The sequence below is a fragment of the Mauremys mutica genome, chromosome 11, assembly GCF_020497125.1.
Source record: "Mauremys mutica isolate MM-2020 ecotype Southern chromosome 11, ASM2049712v1, whole genome shotgun sequence".
NCBI lineage: Eukaryota > Metazoa > Chordata > Testudines > Geoemydidae > Mauremys > Mauremys mutica.
In genome coordinates, this window is record NC_059082.1 from 32,191,622 (window position 1) to 32,208,669 (window position 17,048).

The 17,048-nt window shown below is 42.5% G+C and overlaps 1 protein-coding gene across 1 annotated transcript in view; it reads right to left on the reverse strand.

Annotated features, from left to right (window-relative positions):
- Nucleotides 1–1,362: 1,362 nt before the first annotated feature.
- LOC123344230 (nuclear receptor ROR-alpha-like) overlaps nucleotides 1,363–17,048 on the reverse strand; it is a 64,854-nt gene continuing 49,168 nt past the window's right edge. Inside the window, exon 2 of the mRNA XM_044980171.1 lies at nucleotides 1,363–2,354. Coding sequence (XP_044836106.1) covers nucleotides 2,185–2,354 — 170 coding nt within the window. The 3' untranslated portion in view covers nucleotides 1,363–2,184. The remainder of the gene's footprint in view (nucleotides 2,355–17,048) is intronic.

The window sequence follows — 17,048 nt, forward strand, 5'->3', positions numbered from 1 at the left end:
AGGGCCCCCAGGCTGGAAAAGAGCTAATTCCCTGAGAAGACCAGCAGGAGGCACCGCCGGGGTGAGTCCCGCACCTTTACAACTGGTTTTTGACACGACAAAACAAATGTGCCAAAGTTAGGGTAACACCATGTCGGAAGATACCGGGGGCGAGGGGGGGAGTCAGACAGGATCGATGAAGAGTGTTGCAAAGGATGTCTTCTAACTCACTGCAACCTATCATAGCTACTGCTCCTAATATTAGCTAATGTATTTAATCCAGGCATCATTTATCCCCTCTCTGTCACTGTCACCGTCACCCAAGATAGGAAGGAAATTTTCCATATGGGAAAGGTATAACATGAGGACACAACATCATAATTCATTACCAAGTTGGCGGAATGCCAAAAATGTGGCAATTACCAGAACTGGAAGCAATTTATTGTGGGTACACACAGTATTACTCTCAACTACTCATTACGGTTACTATACAGAAATCATTAGCAAGTACTATAGTGATGAACAATTTAACTGCCCACTTTTTCCCCCTTCCTGTTGAAGAGCCATCATCTTTCTTGGATTTTTTGTGGGTGCAGTGGTGATCCAAAGCAGGGTGCCAGAAGAAACAACAGATCCAAGAGATACAACTGACAATAGTGTCTGGCAGTTTTTCCACTGAGGTTTGGAAGCAAATCGTTATTTTTTTTCTGATCTGTACCTGATGTGATTCTTTTTCAGTATAATACATCTCAAGAGAACACTCATCTAGTGCCCATATGTTGAAAAGCCCTTAAAACTGTATTAGCTATAAATACAGCTTACCATATGTGTGCACGTATGCTTGGGTGTGAACTGTGGCCATAAGATGGGCACTGAATCATTTTCTGTAGGCTTGGTTTTATGTAATTTCCCTACATTTTCAGTTGTGGCCCATAAATGTGTGTGGAAGTGTTTGTATGTATGTTAGTTTTGTAAATGCAAATGGCTATTTGCATACACATACTGGAAAGCTAGCATCCAATCACATGATCTGAAGACACCATTGCACATGCATGCAATGCTTTGGATGCAAAATTAGAGGCTTGTTTTAGGCCAGCTGAAAAAAAAAAAAAGATCCAAAAGGTTTGAAATTTAGATAAAATGTAAATACATTCATATTTGAGTATCAGAGGGGTAGCCGTGTTAGTCTGGTTCTGCAGAAGCAGCAAAGAATCCTGTGGCACCTTATAGACTAACAGACGTTTTGCAGCATGAGCTTTCGTGGGTGAATACCCACTTCCTCGGATGCATCCGAGGAAGTGGGTATTCACCCACGAAAGCTCATGCTGCAAAACGTCTGTTAGTCTATAAGATTCATATTTGATTTTATTTAGGTAGCTCTAATGTAACTATCAGTTGATGTAATTTTGTTGGTGCTCAGAATCTAAAGCAACAAACAGTTTCAAAGGGCTTTGTTTTCCTCCTTTCTCAACTCCTTATACAGCAATAAAGTTGCATAGCTTGTTTGAGTTTCAAAGGTTTCATTAACTCATCTTCAGACCACTCCTTACAGTTGCTATGGTAGGAAGGCGTTTGCAAAGAGCCAGGTCTCACTCTAAATTCAGAAGGTGGCAAGACGTTATGTTGACCTGTGTGATGGAAGACGATTTCATAGTTGAGCCTCAGCAGCCAAGAAAGCCCTCTTCCTTTGCCCCTGTGAGCTTCGTCCTGGGCACAAACAGCTCCAGCACCCTAATAAAGCACAGCGGTTGTAATAGGTTGTGCAGAAAGAATCACCAAAATAAATGGGGCCCAGCATATTGAGTATAATTATCAGGATCTTGATTACAATCTGGTATCCAAAAGGGCGGCCCATGTTACACAAATAACCATTCAATGATGTGTTTTTATCACCCTGGGTAATGTAGCCACTGGGCTGCTAAAGGGTGAACGACCTGGAACTTTCTCATCACCTCCCTTTCCATCCCTAGATGAAGTTCAGAGAAGCAGCTGAGCCTGGTTATGATGAACAGATGGATCGACATGGCCACATTCACAGCTGAAAGGCACAGGCACTGCTTCCTGGACAGCTGAAGAGGGTGAAAAGGCATTGCTATGCACCGTCGCTATAGAGGTAGGCAGGAGCAGAGTGGGATCCTGTAAAACTCAGGCGGTATACCACCATCCGGGCCATGAGAAAGGAGACACCTTCCAGGGAGAGAGGGGTTATAGCTTTGAGTAGTTCTTCAAAGTGCTTCTCCTGTCCCACCAACATGAACTCTGTCTTGCTAGGATTAGATTTTCCATCCAGGGGTTAACCTCACCCCGACACTGGGATAGCGGGATGATGGTGCTGTCTGCATTGTTAGCTAACAACATCTGGGTTGCTTCTTCAGCTGGAAAGAAACAAAATTCAGAATCTTTTCTTCAACAACAATAATGATCAGGAATTAGCAATAATACCGTAACGGCTGAGGATGTGTTTTGAAACCAAGTCAGGGCTCCAAACAAAGATGCTAGAACCACAAGAGATGGCAAGAGTCCTCATCCAGAAGACAGATTTACACCATGGACAGTAGCTCCCCCATCCCATTCCCATGCGCTTAACTTGATGGGGTAAGTCTTCCAGAGAACAGTCCCTTAGTAACCTGATCAAGCTGGGTGTCCTCTTCTCTCCCCTTCTCCAAGGATTCTTCCTTCTCTCAGCTATTGATGGTCTCCATTTCCACCTACCTGGGGGTTGGGCATCCCAGGGCACTGACCTTTTCTGTTCCTTCCAGCTAGGGAGGTGGAGTCTGCTTCTCCATCTCCTTTTGCCCCTGCACAAGGGTTAGGGATACAGACAGAAGGGCTAAGAGTAGTTCTATAATCTCTAGGAGGGCACCATTATTTTCATGCCATAGCCTCAAAGCAAATCATTCTTCTCACTATTCTGAATCCTCTCTTGCCCTTTTTCCAAAGTTTGATTTTCCCTCCTCCTTGTAGCAGCCACATACAATGGAACTGAAAATCTAAACCCCAGAAAACTGCTTTCATGTTTTTAAATGTTACTTTAAACTCTGACTGGTTTTCCCATCAGAAAACCCTCTCAAAAATGCTCTTTGTCGCATGCTAATTTCATTGCAAATACCTGATCTGAATGCTGAGTAATTAGCAAATTAGGTGACCTGTGAGAAGCTGGTCTTTCTTAATATGCATATAAAAGCTTGTCACAGAGGGTATCTTCAACTCAAGAACCTCTACAGTCTGAAACCCTAATGTGGTGTTCAGTAATACTAGATAATATCACCCTTTTACTTTTTTTTTAAGGGAATAATGATCACATTAATTAAATCTCTTTCCCATAGCCAGTAGAGAGAGAAAGCAGAAGATAGTCATTCTCAGATTTTATATATATATATAGCGCATCGACCATGTACATTTTCACACATTTCTATGAAGTTTATCCTTCTTAGTTTTCTTTTAAAATATTAATAGAATATAAACATGGAGCTGCCATAGCTAAGTTTGATTCTTTTTTATGCTGAGACACTGTAATAATGAAACAGCTCCTTGTTCAATGCTCTTACCGTTGATGCTTAAGTTATATGCAATGAAAGGGAAGGTCTCTAGAATTGCAAAGAGTGTCCATTTGACCGATAAAAGCATTTTGCATGCATTCCCTCAGTTAAATAAATTATAAGCCTTAACTTAGCAAATTTTTATTTTCTTTGCCCCACACCACCCAACAAAAAAAAAATGCAGTTACATTTGTATGTACTAAATACAAAGCATCTCGAGTTTATTGCACAACTATGGAATTTATTCAGTTGTGTCAAATGCACCATTTTAAAAGCTACATATCTACTGTATTGCCTAGAATATAGGCAAAAAGCAGACATGTTTTTAAACAGCATTAAAGATCAGGGTTTTTTTTTTTGAATGTATGCATTTACTATACATGAAAGATACTTAACAAGTAGGAGCCTATAAGTGCTTAAATCTTTACCTAACCCAAGGATTCATGATTGCATGGTGCAAGAACACTTTCCAGGCAACAGGCCAGATATTTAACGTGGGATACATTTAAAAAGCTAATATTTTAAAACCACTGAACCTATGAAAGAGTTGTTTGGTATGCCCAGAAATATGTCTCCTTGAAACAGCAAGTCCTCTCTGTACCATATTATATTGAACATTGTATTACTAGTTAAACCAAAGCTCATATCAAATAATGCTCTTTGGAAGGTGTTCCATGGTAACTACAGACACTCCCCGACTTACGAAAGCGTTCCATTCTGGAACGCCTTGCGTAACTCGAATTTGCATAAGTCGGAAACGTATACCCAACCATTATGCAAAAAACAAAAACAAAAATACCCAACTATTTCTATCTTACGGAACTTTTTCCGTAAGTGCAGATTTGCGTAATTTGGGTTTGCGTAACCTGGGGAGTGTCTGTATTATGCGCTGGCTTAAGCTATGCTCATTTGAATTGCTCTTCTTTATGTCTTTTTAAAAAAAGGGGGGAATTGTTCCTAAAGGGATAGATCATGTCAGGTGTGCAGAGTCCAGAGAGAGAGCGCAACACGAGGCCGCAGTATCCCAGAGGAAGCATGGAGAGTCAGTCTGTAGAGTGCCTCCTTGAACTTCCCAGCACACAAGGGGAGTATGAATTCTACTAAATACCTTCATGGGGTACAGTCTGCTCCCACATGCAAGCTGGTGCCAGGAGAGTAGGAACTGAACAGTCCTTGATTTCCCCTAAGCACAGGGACTGCATTTCTGCTTGGCTCTTACAAGGGCTAACATGCACAAGGTAAAAGGGAAATTCCGCAAGTTCAGTGGTCCCCAACGTGGCACCTGCGGGGGCATCTAAATGCGCCCACGTCCTGGCCAGCGGTCGTGCATCCGCCAAAATGCCAACAAGCGACATCATCAAGAGGCATCGCCACTGAAATTCAACGGCATTTTGGCGGATGCTCGACAGCCGCCACGGTCCTTCGTCTGACGCCCACCAGACGAAAAGGTTGGGGACCGTTGCTCAAGCTCTTCCTGGCCACATTGCACACTGGCATAAGAGCCAAACAGACTCTGGTTCACTGCAACCTATCCACATTGCATTGTGTAATATGAGAAAAGCACAGAATCCACAGTGCATGCATGGACTTCACCCTCAAAGTTCTGAGTGTAGAAGTGGGAATCCTCCCATCTCCTCCCGTTGGCATTGGGAGTGGTCCCTCCAACATCAACTACAGAAAGAGTAATATGCAGCGCAGAAGTCCCAGGTACACTTTATTTCCCTCACCTGCGTTCTTTACATGCACACAGAGTCCCACTGTAGACTAAAGAGCAAAGGATGCTTTTTATCATAATGTTTAAAGAAGAGAAGTGGCACATTGGGCTCGAAGACCATGGTGTGAAGACAGTGGCAGACGCCATAGAAGGAGCAATATAGAAGACAGACCAAATTATGGGGATTAGTAAGTGGCTAAAACTATAGCAGCAGAATGAGCAGGTGGGGAAAGTGGATACAAGCTCTGCTCCAGCTGGAAAGTATTGCTCATGTAAACATTCCAGGTGAACACATTCCAAGAAGCTGAAGTTCGAATTTCAACTGAACTAAAGCCTGCATCTACCCAGTGAGAGACAACCCATCTCTTGCCAAACAGACACAAGTACTGTGGGAATGGTGCGACTCTCAGCATTTACAGCCCACTATTCTAAGGCAATAAAACTGTTCCTATTTTTTGCCTCTTCTAATGCTTCAGCAAGAGGAGCATCTATGTATCTTACATAGTTCTATGCTTGCTATTTCCATAGTCTGCAAGCACCTCAGAATCTTCAACGTGTTAATCCTTACAATACCCCTGGGAGGCAGGGCAGTGGTATTACTCAACTTACAGATGGGGATGTACTGAATAACTTTTCCCGTAACAGAACAGCTGCCTGGGAGATGAGCACTGAAGTCTCTCTCTTTCTCATCATCTTCCTCTTCTCATTTATGGGGCTCAGGTTTTGAGCTGCAAAATACTGTTTCAGTAATGATGCAGTGGCAACAGCACCCTAGACACAATTAGAGTTACTCCTTTAATTTCATCCCCAATGAGAAACTGACGGAGAGAGTTTAGCAAAAGATGGCAGCAAAGGAAAAAGTTGCCACAATGTGTCCTAATGGAAGGAGAAAGTGTGATGTCCAAATATCCCTAGTGTTAGACAAAGGACAATGGGATTTGTACACTCTTAGTGGTTGCATGAGTTACAATTCTGAGGACCGTCTGTGTGCAAATGGGTGTGAAAGACATGCACAAAGTTACTGCACAGGCAGCTCCTTAGAACATTTTCAGTCCCTTTATACACAAGTTAAGAGCTCAGCAAACAATGAGTAAAGAGGGATGGGGTGTTGGAAGATGTGTCAGTCTTACAAATTTGTTTGCTTTTATACCTGGGTTCAAGGCAGAATCTTAATGACACTTACATGGATAAACTATATTGTAGGAGACACATACAGACATGATCTTTACCTAAAGATCTAGCAACAGATCAAGATTCAAAGTTTTATCACACACCAACATTGAGTGTTGAACTTAAAAAATTGCTTCCCCTCTCTGCAAGTGTTATGTTTAAGTGGATTGCTCAAACAAAGCACATAAAAGTCCTTACCCAAGTAATTCCTGGTTAAAAATAAAACAAATCAGTAAGCCAATAATCACAGACCTCAAAAAGACCAGACAGACACAGACAAACATTCTAAAATAGGAAGTCGGAAAGATACATTGGCTTCATATTGAATCAGTAAGCCAAGAAAATTACTTTATAATCAATATGCGACTTCCACAGAGAAAGTTTCAGATCTGGAGTGCCGAGATCAAATTCTAGCTTCCCCTTAAATGATAGCACAAGGGCTTGTCTACACTGGCACTTTATAGCGCTGCAACTTTCTTGCTCAGGGGTGTGAAAAAACACACCCCAGGGCTGGTAGCTATTCCCCTCGTGGTAGCTCTCTCCCAGCACTATGCCGCACTTTAACGTTGCTAGTGAAGACGTGCCCTTAGGGAACTCATACTCTGAGAGTTAAATAGTCAACCCTTGACATGACAAAATAACAGGGCCGCCCAGAGGGGGGGGCAAAGAGGCAATTTGCCCCGGGCCCCGGGCTCCGCAGGGGCCCCCAAGAGAACAGCGGAGGCTCCCGCCTCCGCCCCTCTCCTGGAGCCTCAGCGCATCAAGCGCCGTCTCTCCGGCGGGGCCCCTGAGCTCCGTCCCGCTCAGAGCCGCGTGGTGAGGGGGCGGGGCTGGGAGCTCCGGGCTGAGCTCAGCTCCCTCCGCTCGCAGCCCTGCCCCCTCCCCACGCAGCTCTGAGCGGGACGGAGCTCAGGGGCCCCGGCGGAGACACGCTGCGGCTGTCGGGCGAGGCGCTGAGACTCCGGGTGAGGAGGGAGCCGGGGGTAAGAGGCTGGGGCTGGGGCTGGGGCTGGGGCTGGGGCCGGGGCCGGAGGGGTTGGCTAAGGGGCAGGGAATCCTGGGGACAGGGAGGGGGCAGAGGTGGGGGGCGGAGGTTGAGGGAGCGGTCGGGGGGCAGGGAATGGGGGGGTTGGATTGTGGGTGTTCTGGGGGGGTGGATAGGGTCAGGGCCGCCCAGAGGGGGCGGGGCAAGAGGGCACAGGAGTTTCTTCACCCCCGGTCTTCACCAGCGGGGGGTCCTTCCGCTCTGGAAGGACCCCCCCCCACCCCCACTGGCGAATTACCGCCGAAGCGGGACCCGCCGCCGACGTGCAGCCCGGTGTTCGGCGGTAATACAGCGGCGGGGGTCCGGGACCCACCGCCGAAATGCCCCGAAGACCCACGCCGGGGCCCCCCCCCGCCACCGAATTACCGCCGAAGACCGGGCTGCACTTCGGCGGCGGGTCCCGCTTCAGCGGGTAATTTGGCGGCGGGGGGCTCCCGCCGCGGGTCTTCGGGGCACTTCGGCGGCGGGTCCCGGAATGGAAGGGCCCCCCGCCGCCGAAGACCCCGGGCCCCCGGAATCCTCTGGGCGGCCCTGCAAAATAAGAACAAGAACAGTTATGAGCACAAGGCATTTTTATCAAATCATCACTATCTCTCTAAAACTTTTACTGCATCAAAAATCTCTCCCTAGTAACACTCAAATAACTCTACTGTACCTCCTCTGGGGAGAGGAAAGGAATGCATTCAAGGAACGCCAACATACACCTTTCCATTCAGACATGGCAGCTGCCGTCAACCAATTGTAAAAGAATTCCTAGAACACCACTCTGGATCACATCAACAGGACTACACCATTGCAGTGGGGGTATTTAGAGATAACCCTGCCTGACTGAATCATGAATATATTAGCATATCTTGGTTGGCTGCAGATGAGGATTTTAAGCTTTGCGCAGGGGAACATTTACAGTGTGTAGCATCTTATGAGAACAATGCAGACTAAAGGATGAAGGATAGAAATGAAAAGATGTGACAGGAACCACAGTAACTTAGTCCAAATTTCTGACAAGGAAACTGAATATTCAGCGTCTGGGGCTTATCTTAAAAAAATACATTATTTTTATACTCTGCATGTTCTGTACAATACTATGCCATATACAAGATGACAAAAACAATATCTACGTATTCCATTACCCCCTTGTTGCAGGTGTGCAAGGATCCGCTGTTACCGGAAGTATCAGGAAAACAAATTACCAGTTATAAAAACTGCATTTAAAGTAAGTGGCTTTATGAAACCAACTCGCTTCCTGGAATCTTAAGACACCATTTTTGCACTTTTGTGCAAACTTAACTGAAACTGCAAACAGAAAAGTGTCATTCATAAAGGCTCTAAATGAGGCTTTATAATCTAGTTAAAAGGACACTACATTTAATTAAGTCAACACGTGTTGTCACTGATTTTTCTGAGAGTGGGTAAGGCCCATTGCTTAGAGAACATAAACCATTACTTCAAAATGACCCTGATGCATCCTCACAAGGTCCAATCTGCTCACACCTGCTATTTTTAAACTTAATCTCTGCCTCAACATATTGCAGTGGGAAAAAATGTAAACATGCAAGGCAATTTGTCAGTGTATAAATACATTTTATTGTCACTTGTTAGTTCAATGTTCCACCCTTGTTGAGAACTTGTGTCTCAGATTCACTCTGATGCGAACAAACACTAACTCAGGGCAGGTCTACACTTAAAACACTGCTATTACGTTGATGGGAGAAGCCATCCCATTGACACAGCACTGTCTACACCAAGGGTTAGGTCAACATAACCGCTTCACTCAGGGGTATGCATTTTTCACATCCCTGAGGAAAGTACTCATACCGCCGTTTGTTTGTAATGTAGACCAGGCCTCAGTGGGTGAAATACTGAACCTACTAAAGTCAGTGGCAAAACTCCTGCTGACTTTAGTAGGTTCAGTATTTCACCCAATGAGATTGGTTATATTTTTCAACTGGAATTCACTATCCTCTGTTTATTCCTGCCTGAGGTTTTGGCTAGCACAGTGATAGGGATCTTTATAGTTTATCTATTGGACAGAGTCTGTACAGTCATTTAAGTGACATCCAGAAGCTCAGGTGTTTCACTTCCATGCAGGACTATGGAAAGTCCTGTATTCAGGAATGACCACTTAACATGGCTGCATGTTTCTAAATATTCCTCGTGACCACACTTTAAGGAAGGAGTAAGTAAAATTGCAGTTTCTATTTCTGTTTGAAACAAGAATTCGAATTAGTTGGCTCTGAAACCATTCCCATCATCTAATAGATCAAAGTGATCAACGTGTCTTACAAAAATTCTGCCATAATGTCCAATCTTCCTATTTGTCACTATTATTAAATTGACCTCAGCCTACTCTATCCTAATTGGCTCACCAGACTATTTCCACCTGTCCTGGTCTTTGACAAGATGCCTCCATTCAGTGTGATCCTGTTTTTTATGTTCCCAGCCCCTTCGTTAGCTAAATGGATAAATTGAAGGGCTTGAGGGTTTTTGTTGGTTTGACTATCTGAACACCCTATTTTAAGAGCTTTTTATCCTCAGATCTGCTCTGTGGATCTCAAACAGCACTGCAGAATAACACACCACTAGATAACAGAGTTATCCTTACTGTTCAGGGTTTGCAACCAAAGGCCATAATCCTGCAGTTATGTTCATGTATGCTTAAAGTTAACAACAGGGAATGGGGTCCTTAGATAAACAAAGCTAAGGCAAAACAAAGAAAAACAGTTCAGAAATGGGAGGATGCAGAGAGATGCAGAGAGGTTATCGTGGAAAAGGAAATTATATGAAGTATTCCTGAAAGAATTAGGTTGTAGGATAAAATAGGGTTATTTTCCATACATGTACTGATATAGTTTATACAGAAAACTAAACATATGATCAAACCTCGTATTTTTGGTTAACGTAGATGAATACTTGCTTTTAGACCTGATTTGTATTTGTTAAACATGCATATTATTATGAATATTAGATAAGAGATCAAATGCCAATCAATCATCATGTAGGTTCGTTGTGTTTTGTATTGCCATAATGAACCAAGAGCCAAAATACACAGCATACTGAAAACACCATACAGCAGGTATTAAAGTTGGCATTTGCTAGTGACCACACAGTAGTATCTGAGATGAGTAGAGTTTCCCCATTCTGAGAATACAAGAGCTCCATGTAACTGTGTAATACGGGTTGGCATATGTTGACTTTACCGGCTATTGTCCCTATAATTAACAAGCTAGCATTGATCCCGAAAGGTCTTGAAAATTATTTTAACCTAATAAAAATCCAGAGTTACACTAATGTGCTGGAACAATTCCACTGGTGACATTGCTGTGGATCAGTAAGATATACATGTTGAACCCTAGTCTAGAGGACAATTGCATTATATCCAATATACCGCTAGAGCCAATGCTAAAGAACTAGAGGTATTGCATGCAAACCGTGTGCTAATGGGGATAAAGGCCATCAGATGAAGTGTAAAACAAAAAAGGTCCCAGCCTTATGTTTCCAATCTGATTGTTAAAAATCCTTTTTTGACAATTAAAAGGAAGTATAATCCAGTGTCCTCAAGCTCAGATATATATCCCCTGTGTCCTGGTCCATACCTTGTCTATCACAATATATTCACAGACTTGCTGTGTCTTGCTCTGATATTTACAGAAACATACTGCCTGAGAGGTTACGGTCAGCAGTCAGAAATCTTGTGTGCAGATTAGTCCATACTACATTTATATGATGCTCTTCTGGGAATAACATTATAAATATCACTCTGTCCTAGGGTGACTGGCCCCTGTAAATGAGGTAAGTCCAGTTCCCCTGGGCCAGAGCAGGTGCTCCCCTTTTGGACCAAATTAGGAAAGGTAGCTGCTGGGGTCTGTAAAGTTTCAGAGATCCAGTGGGTTGATGTCCCTGAAGGAAGCCAGGAGAAGGAGTCCCAATGAGTCAGAGCAGACAAGAGCTGCCAGAAAGCCGGGGCCTAGAGGTGGTCCTGGAAAGAAGCCGATGATGGTTCCTGGGGGAAGGCTGATGGCAGGACAGCAGCAAGAGAGGTTTGCTGGCTGGCATCCCCAAGCCACATAGCCAGGGTCAGAAGGCTGTAGTAGGGTAGCAGCAGAGGAGCTTACCCATTGACATTGCTAGCACCAGAGAGCTGGGCCCTGGGGAGCCATGAGAGGGCCAGAGGGAATGAGGGATGATCTTCTGGCTAAAATGCTCCCAGCAGAGAGGCTCGGGGCAGGGGTGTGGTTTCCTGCTGGGAACAGAGGGGTTGCTCTCCAGCTGGAAGGGCTGGTCTGATTGTCCTTGTACAGGACAGGAGAGGTCCATGCTGCGGAGCTGGGGTAGGGTGAGGGAGACTGGGGCTGCATGCTGTACATATTGTTTGAGGGAAATCTCAACTAGGGTTGTGGGACTTTTGTAATAAATGAACCTCACAAGGGCTATATTTATACTTGGAGAGAATCTGGGAACTATTTCTGGGGACTCTAGAGGAAGGAAAATGCAGCAGACATCCTTGTAAAGCTGAGACCTGCTGCCGGGGAGCACCCCAGGTAGGGCAGCCTTATCACTCTCTCACACACACTCACACTCTAAAATCTTGATTCAATTAATTTTATGTAAGGGTAGCACAAAGGAGCTGGCCCGTAAGAACAGTTTAGAACCATTCGGTTCTGCTTAAGCAATTTCAAGACCAACAAATCCAACCATACAGCAATACTACAACTACTAAGATGACTGAGTTTCAAAGGAACCCTTTTCATATCTATATGTACTACTCCAGACTGTAACAACAGGGCCATAAATATGCAGAAACAGTCACGCTGTATGACTTCAAAAAAAAAAAAAAAAAAAAGAACAAGAAATTTTAAATTCTAGCTGTTTTCAACAGGAAAAATTAGCAAATACCAGAGGAAATATAGTAATTATTTGACAAATATAAAAAGAAAGCCCAAATTCCCACTACCCCTAGGTCCATGTGAGATCTATGACCTTATTGCAAAACCCTACTCAAACATTCCAAATTAGCAATTTATATTATATCTTTTTATAGTCCACATTTACCTTTCAAATGATTTATTTTGGGACAAAACCAAAGCTAGAGATATGATCCTGTGCAGTTTTTATTTGCTATGGAGTCTATAGAAATGTACCTACTTGATTTATAATCCTGTTACTCAATGTTTTTTCTTGCACAATTTATTTAGACAATATAGATGCACTGTATATTTTAATCGTCATCTAATGTAACAGGAGCAAGAAGTGTTTTATCTTTGATGAATGAATCCTACAACGTACCGTAGGCAGAAAGGGATTCTTACAGATAAAATGTACGTGTAGAAATCAAAGTCCACACTGCTCCTTCATCAACCAGTGAGTGAACTGCAAAAAATATGAGTTGGATTTTGATTTTCTCTCTCTCAATGCTATAATTCAATGCAAGTTTAAATTGCAAATGAGTCTCAATACTGAATAATACTTTTAAGCCTCAAAAAAGGCCAAAAGAAAGTCACTGAAAATCTGCAAGAATTGATACTGTTTCACCAAGAAGTATCAAACATTAACAGGCATATCTCAAGAAGAAAGCTCTCTTTTAATTACTTATTTTCTTTTAATTTCAAATTAAAATTACAATAAAAATAAAACTGGCATGGTGTTTTTGAACTCTACTCCAGTTACGTTTACAGAACGCGTGACATGCTGGACACACACACACTAGTGTTTCAATTTAATTTTCTATTCTATTTCACCTTTTGGCTCAGTGGAACAGCTGTCTTTAAAACGAGTACCTGATAAGGAAACAAATATGAAAGGATTCACTGCACTACTGTATACAAAACAATTTTTGTTTGTCTTCTTCACCTGAGTAGCCCAAGTGGGACTATTAGAAATAAAGCAAGCAGGATCTGGCCCTATACTTTTTCCTCTGGTGCACAAAAACATAGTTTTTCCAAATTCTGTACCTTCTGACAGGCTCGTGAGGACTGCACCATAAAACGCTATAATTTTTAACTACTAATCATGTACAAGTTTATATGCTTTACACCACCATTCTCAAGTAACAGGATTTTAAGAATTTAACTGTATCAAAATTCCCACTCAAAATTCTGGTTAGAGACATACATGATATCTGTCTCCTGGGATCCTAATAAGACATGGCATTGGAGTGCTATGCCCACAAGGACATTGTCATTCAGCTGTACTGTTAAACTCAGGCTTTTCTACTTTGAGATACACACTAAGAGGAGTGCACACCCTGTATGTCAAGATGCATCTAGGACAGTTTTACTACGAAGGTGCCATTCCATATTCACCGAGTTAAATGGTTAGGAAAAGAACAAACTCCCAAACCAGAAAATACTCCACCTCGCCGATTCTGATATAATACAGGAGGCTTATAATGGCTTTGAAAATTTGATTTAAAAAAAATGAAAAACCACACCACACCACTCCACCCGTACATTCAGATTTGTATCTTTTCAGAGCAATTTATGAAACAATGTCATTAAAAATACTGTATAGCAAGCAGAAACTGGCCAAAGCCATGACATTCAGACCCAAATATTAACTACCAAAGATTTGGATCCAGTGTGCCTAGCTCTATTACTAAGGTCAACAAAGCATCCTGAACTCAGCACAGAACCAAAGGAAAGGGCCAAGTAGTTAAGAATCAGAGGCAGTGAGAAATAAATGTCCAAAACCAGCAGTTGAGCAGTGGGAGGATGCAAGTTAGAAAGGCAATGAAGAAAGGAATTAGATAGGTCTGAGAAATCATTGCCAAGTCTAAGAGTTCTGCAAATGTGCCCCATAGCCAATCAGACTTTGTCACCTAGTTTTAAATGACATGTTCATTGCTGATGAACAACGCATTTTCATTAGCTTAGCAGAGGAAAAATTTGTATGTTAAGGATAAATGCTGGCAGAGAAGTGGATTAAGTAGGTCACTAAGTGCCAAGCCCAAAGAACACTGTTAGAACCATAAAAACAGACCAGGGCCATTCAAAAATTCAGTAAATTAAGAGATAGCATATTAGTAGTTATACCTTTGAAAATACAGTACTCCCATAATTGTGATGAGTGTACTCATTTAGGTTTAAATGAGTATTAATATTAGCAGCTCCTCCTCCTCCTCCTCACCACTCTTGAGGCTATCATCCCCTACGCTGTTGTGCTCTCACTCTTCCATCACAAACCACCCAAAGTCACTTTCCTCCATTGACTGGGTACGCTAGTCCTGAATCATCCTGTACTAGAAACACCACAGAAAAAGTGATCTGCATTATTTGATATCATATGTTAAAGATTGAAACTATTGTTTAAATATTAAGAGCCACTGTACTTAAGACCTAGGACTTGTCTATTCGGCGCCGCAGTCCAGACTCTGGGGGTGTGTGAATTGTAGAGTGCTCTGCAGTGTTGCACTGTAAGTACCCTGTGCAGACCCAGCTAGCGCGAACTCAGAAGTGTCTAGTTTGCACTAACATACTCCCATTCCAAACAGGACTACGTTAGCACAAACTAGGTATGCTTTAGTTCACATCAGCTGGGCCTATACAGGGTAATTACTGGGCAACACTTCAAAGACACTCTACAATTCACACCCCCACAGTCTGGTCTGCAGAGCCGTGTAGACAAGCCCTTAAATTCTACTGCAACACGGTACAATGTAATACAGAATTAAAGCATTTGCTTTGTCAGCTTGATCTAGCTGAGGATTTTAGTGGAAGTTATTACTAATCCTCTAAAGAGAAGCCCAAAATGAAGCTAGTGATGTCAATACTGTAATCATACTGAGTAATTCATCTGTATGCTGATGATTTTGCACAGAGAGGGGTAATGTGCATTTCCTATAAAAATTCTCTCTCACACACACATAAATGTTAACCTCCAACTCTTTTTGAAATAGGGTCTTTAATCTGGAGGCATTGTACTGGTACATTTTTTTAAATACATTTATAATTTTGGAATTAAGCACTCTGACAGAAAGAGAGAGACTCAGATAATCCAATACATCATAAAATTAATCCAATTTCAATATGGGCAAAATCAATCCTCGCTGCAAAAGCCCCACAGCTTCTTTGGCTTCATGAGTCCAGTTCCTGGTTCCTGTAATCCAGTCTACTGAATTTCTCTGGATGTTCCTTAAATGCCTGGTTCACTTTGCCACCTGTAGTTCCTTCACAGCTGTCCTTCCAGTCCCTCCAGCACAATTAATTCCCTGTTATCAATCTTTCCAGAACTGATCTCAGACAACCAGTTTCTCCATTTGTTTGCTGGATGACTTGTGACACTAGTGGTAATTCACCGACCACACAGCTCTGTCTTTCATTTATTTAAACACTATATTGCTATTGGATACAATACCTTTAAAGTATTTTTTTAACTAATGAACTGTGTGATCACTACCTGGAAAAACCTGAACTAGCCCAGATCATAAAGGCTCCCTGGTGGAAAAGGCAGCCCAGTTTAATTATTGCTATGAAAAAAATGACTACTTGTTTAATTTAGAAATGAAAAAAAAAAAGTCTTTGTGTAGAACTGGAATCCCCAAGAGGAAAAACAGAAGACATAAGAATAAATCTGAAGCAAAATATTGATCTCACACACTGAAAATATAGGGTGAAATACTGTTTTCCCTACACTCGTGACAATCAGGGTCCACATGCTACAAGGGGAAAACAGGGAGCTTGCATTCCAAAGAATAAGCAATTGTATATAATGTTATTGTGCAAAGAAATATGTCAAGTAAGATCTTTTATTAAATTGAGAACATTACAGGCTTTCAGAATCATTATGAGATATGTATAGAGGCTCTGGGTATGTGGGTGTGTATGTACATACATACACACATCAGCTCCACCTCACAGCAGGACAGGGAGTGATCAGACATGATAATGCAGCTCCCAAGATAGGTCTGTACAGAAAAGCCAGACTCAAATAATGATCAGTTGTACAACCCAGTAAAAGGCAATGATGGACCGAAAAAGTTAATGGAAAGACATTGAAACAACTGGGGATTTCCCCACTTCGAATATCTATAGTGACTGAAGGGGGGAAAACACAGGAAATTTTTAAAATGGAAAGTGTTTGAAGTCAAAGGCAGCCTGAAACCGAGAGACAGTCTCTAGGAGGTAAGCTGTCCATGAAACAGTGGATCCCCTGTTTAGATAGGGTGTACTCTGCAAAACTGTTCAAAAGTAATAAGTAACTTGTTTTAGAAAATGGATTTTCTCTAATATGGCAGTGTAAAGCCTGAGGTTGAATCTTTATATTTATTTACTGCATAGCTTGTATGTTTGCTCTCCCTTACTATTTCATCTGTGAGTTTTCTATTAAATAAACTGTTTATGTTTACCACAATCAGGTCTCTACTGTGCAAACTATGCGTGCCACAGTGAACGGATAACTGGGGGGCTAGCTTCACGCCTCCGGGGCTGACAGACTGGAGAGGAATGGTACTTAAGAACTTAGTAAGGACAGATTTGGGGAGACTTGGGACTTGCAAGGGCCACTGGTGTCACCCTGAAAGGAGTAACTAGACTGGTGGAAGCCAGGCTGAGACTCTGTGCTTATTGGCAGGCTACTAGTGTCAGGCATCTGAGCCATAGTAGTACAG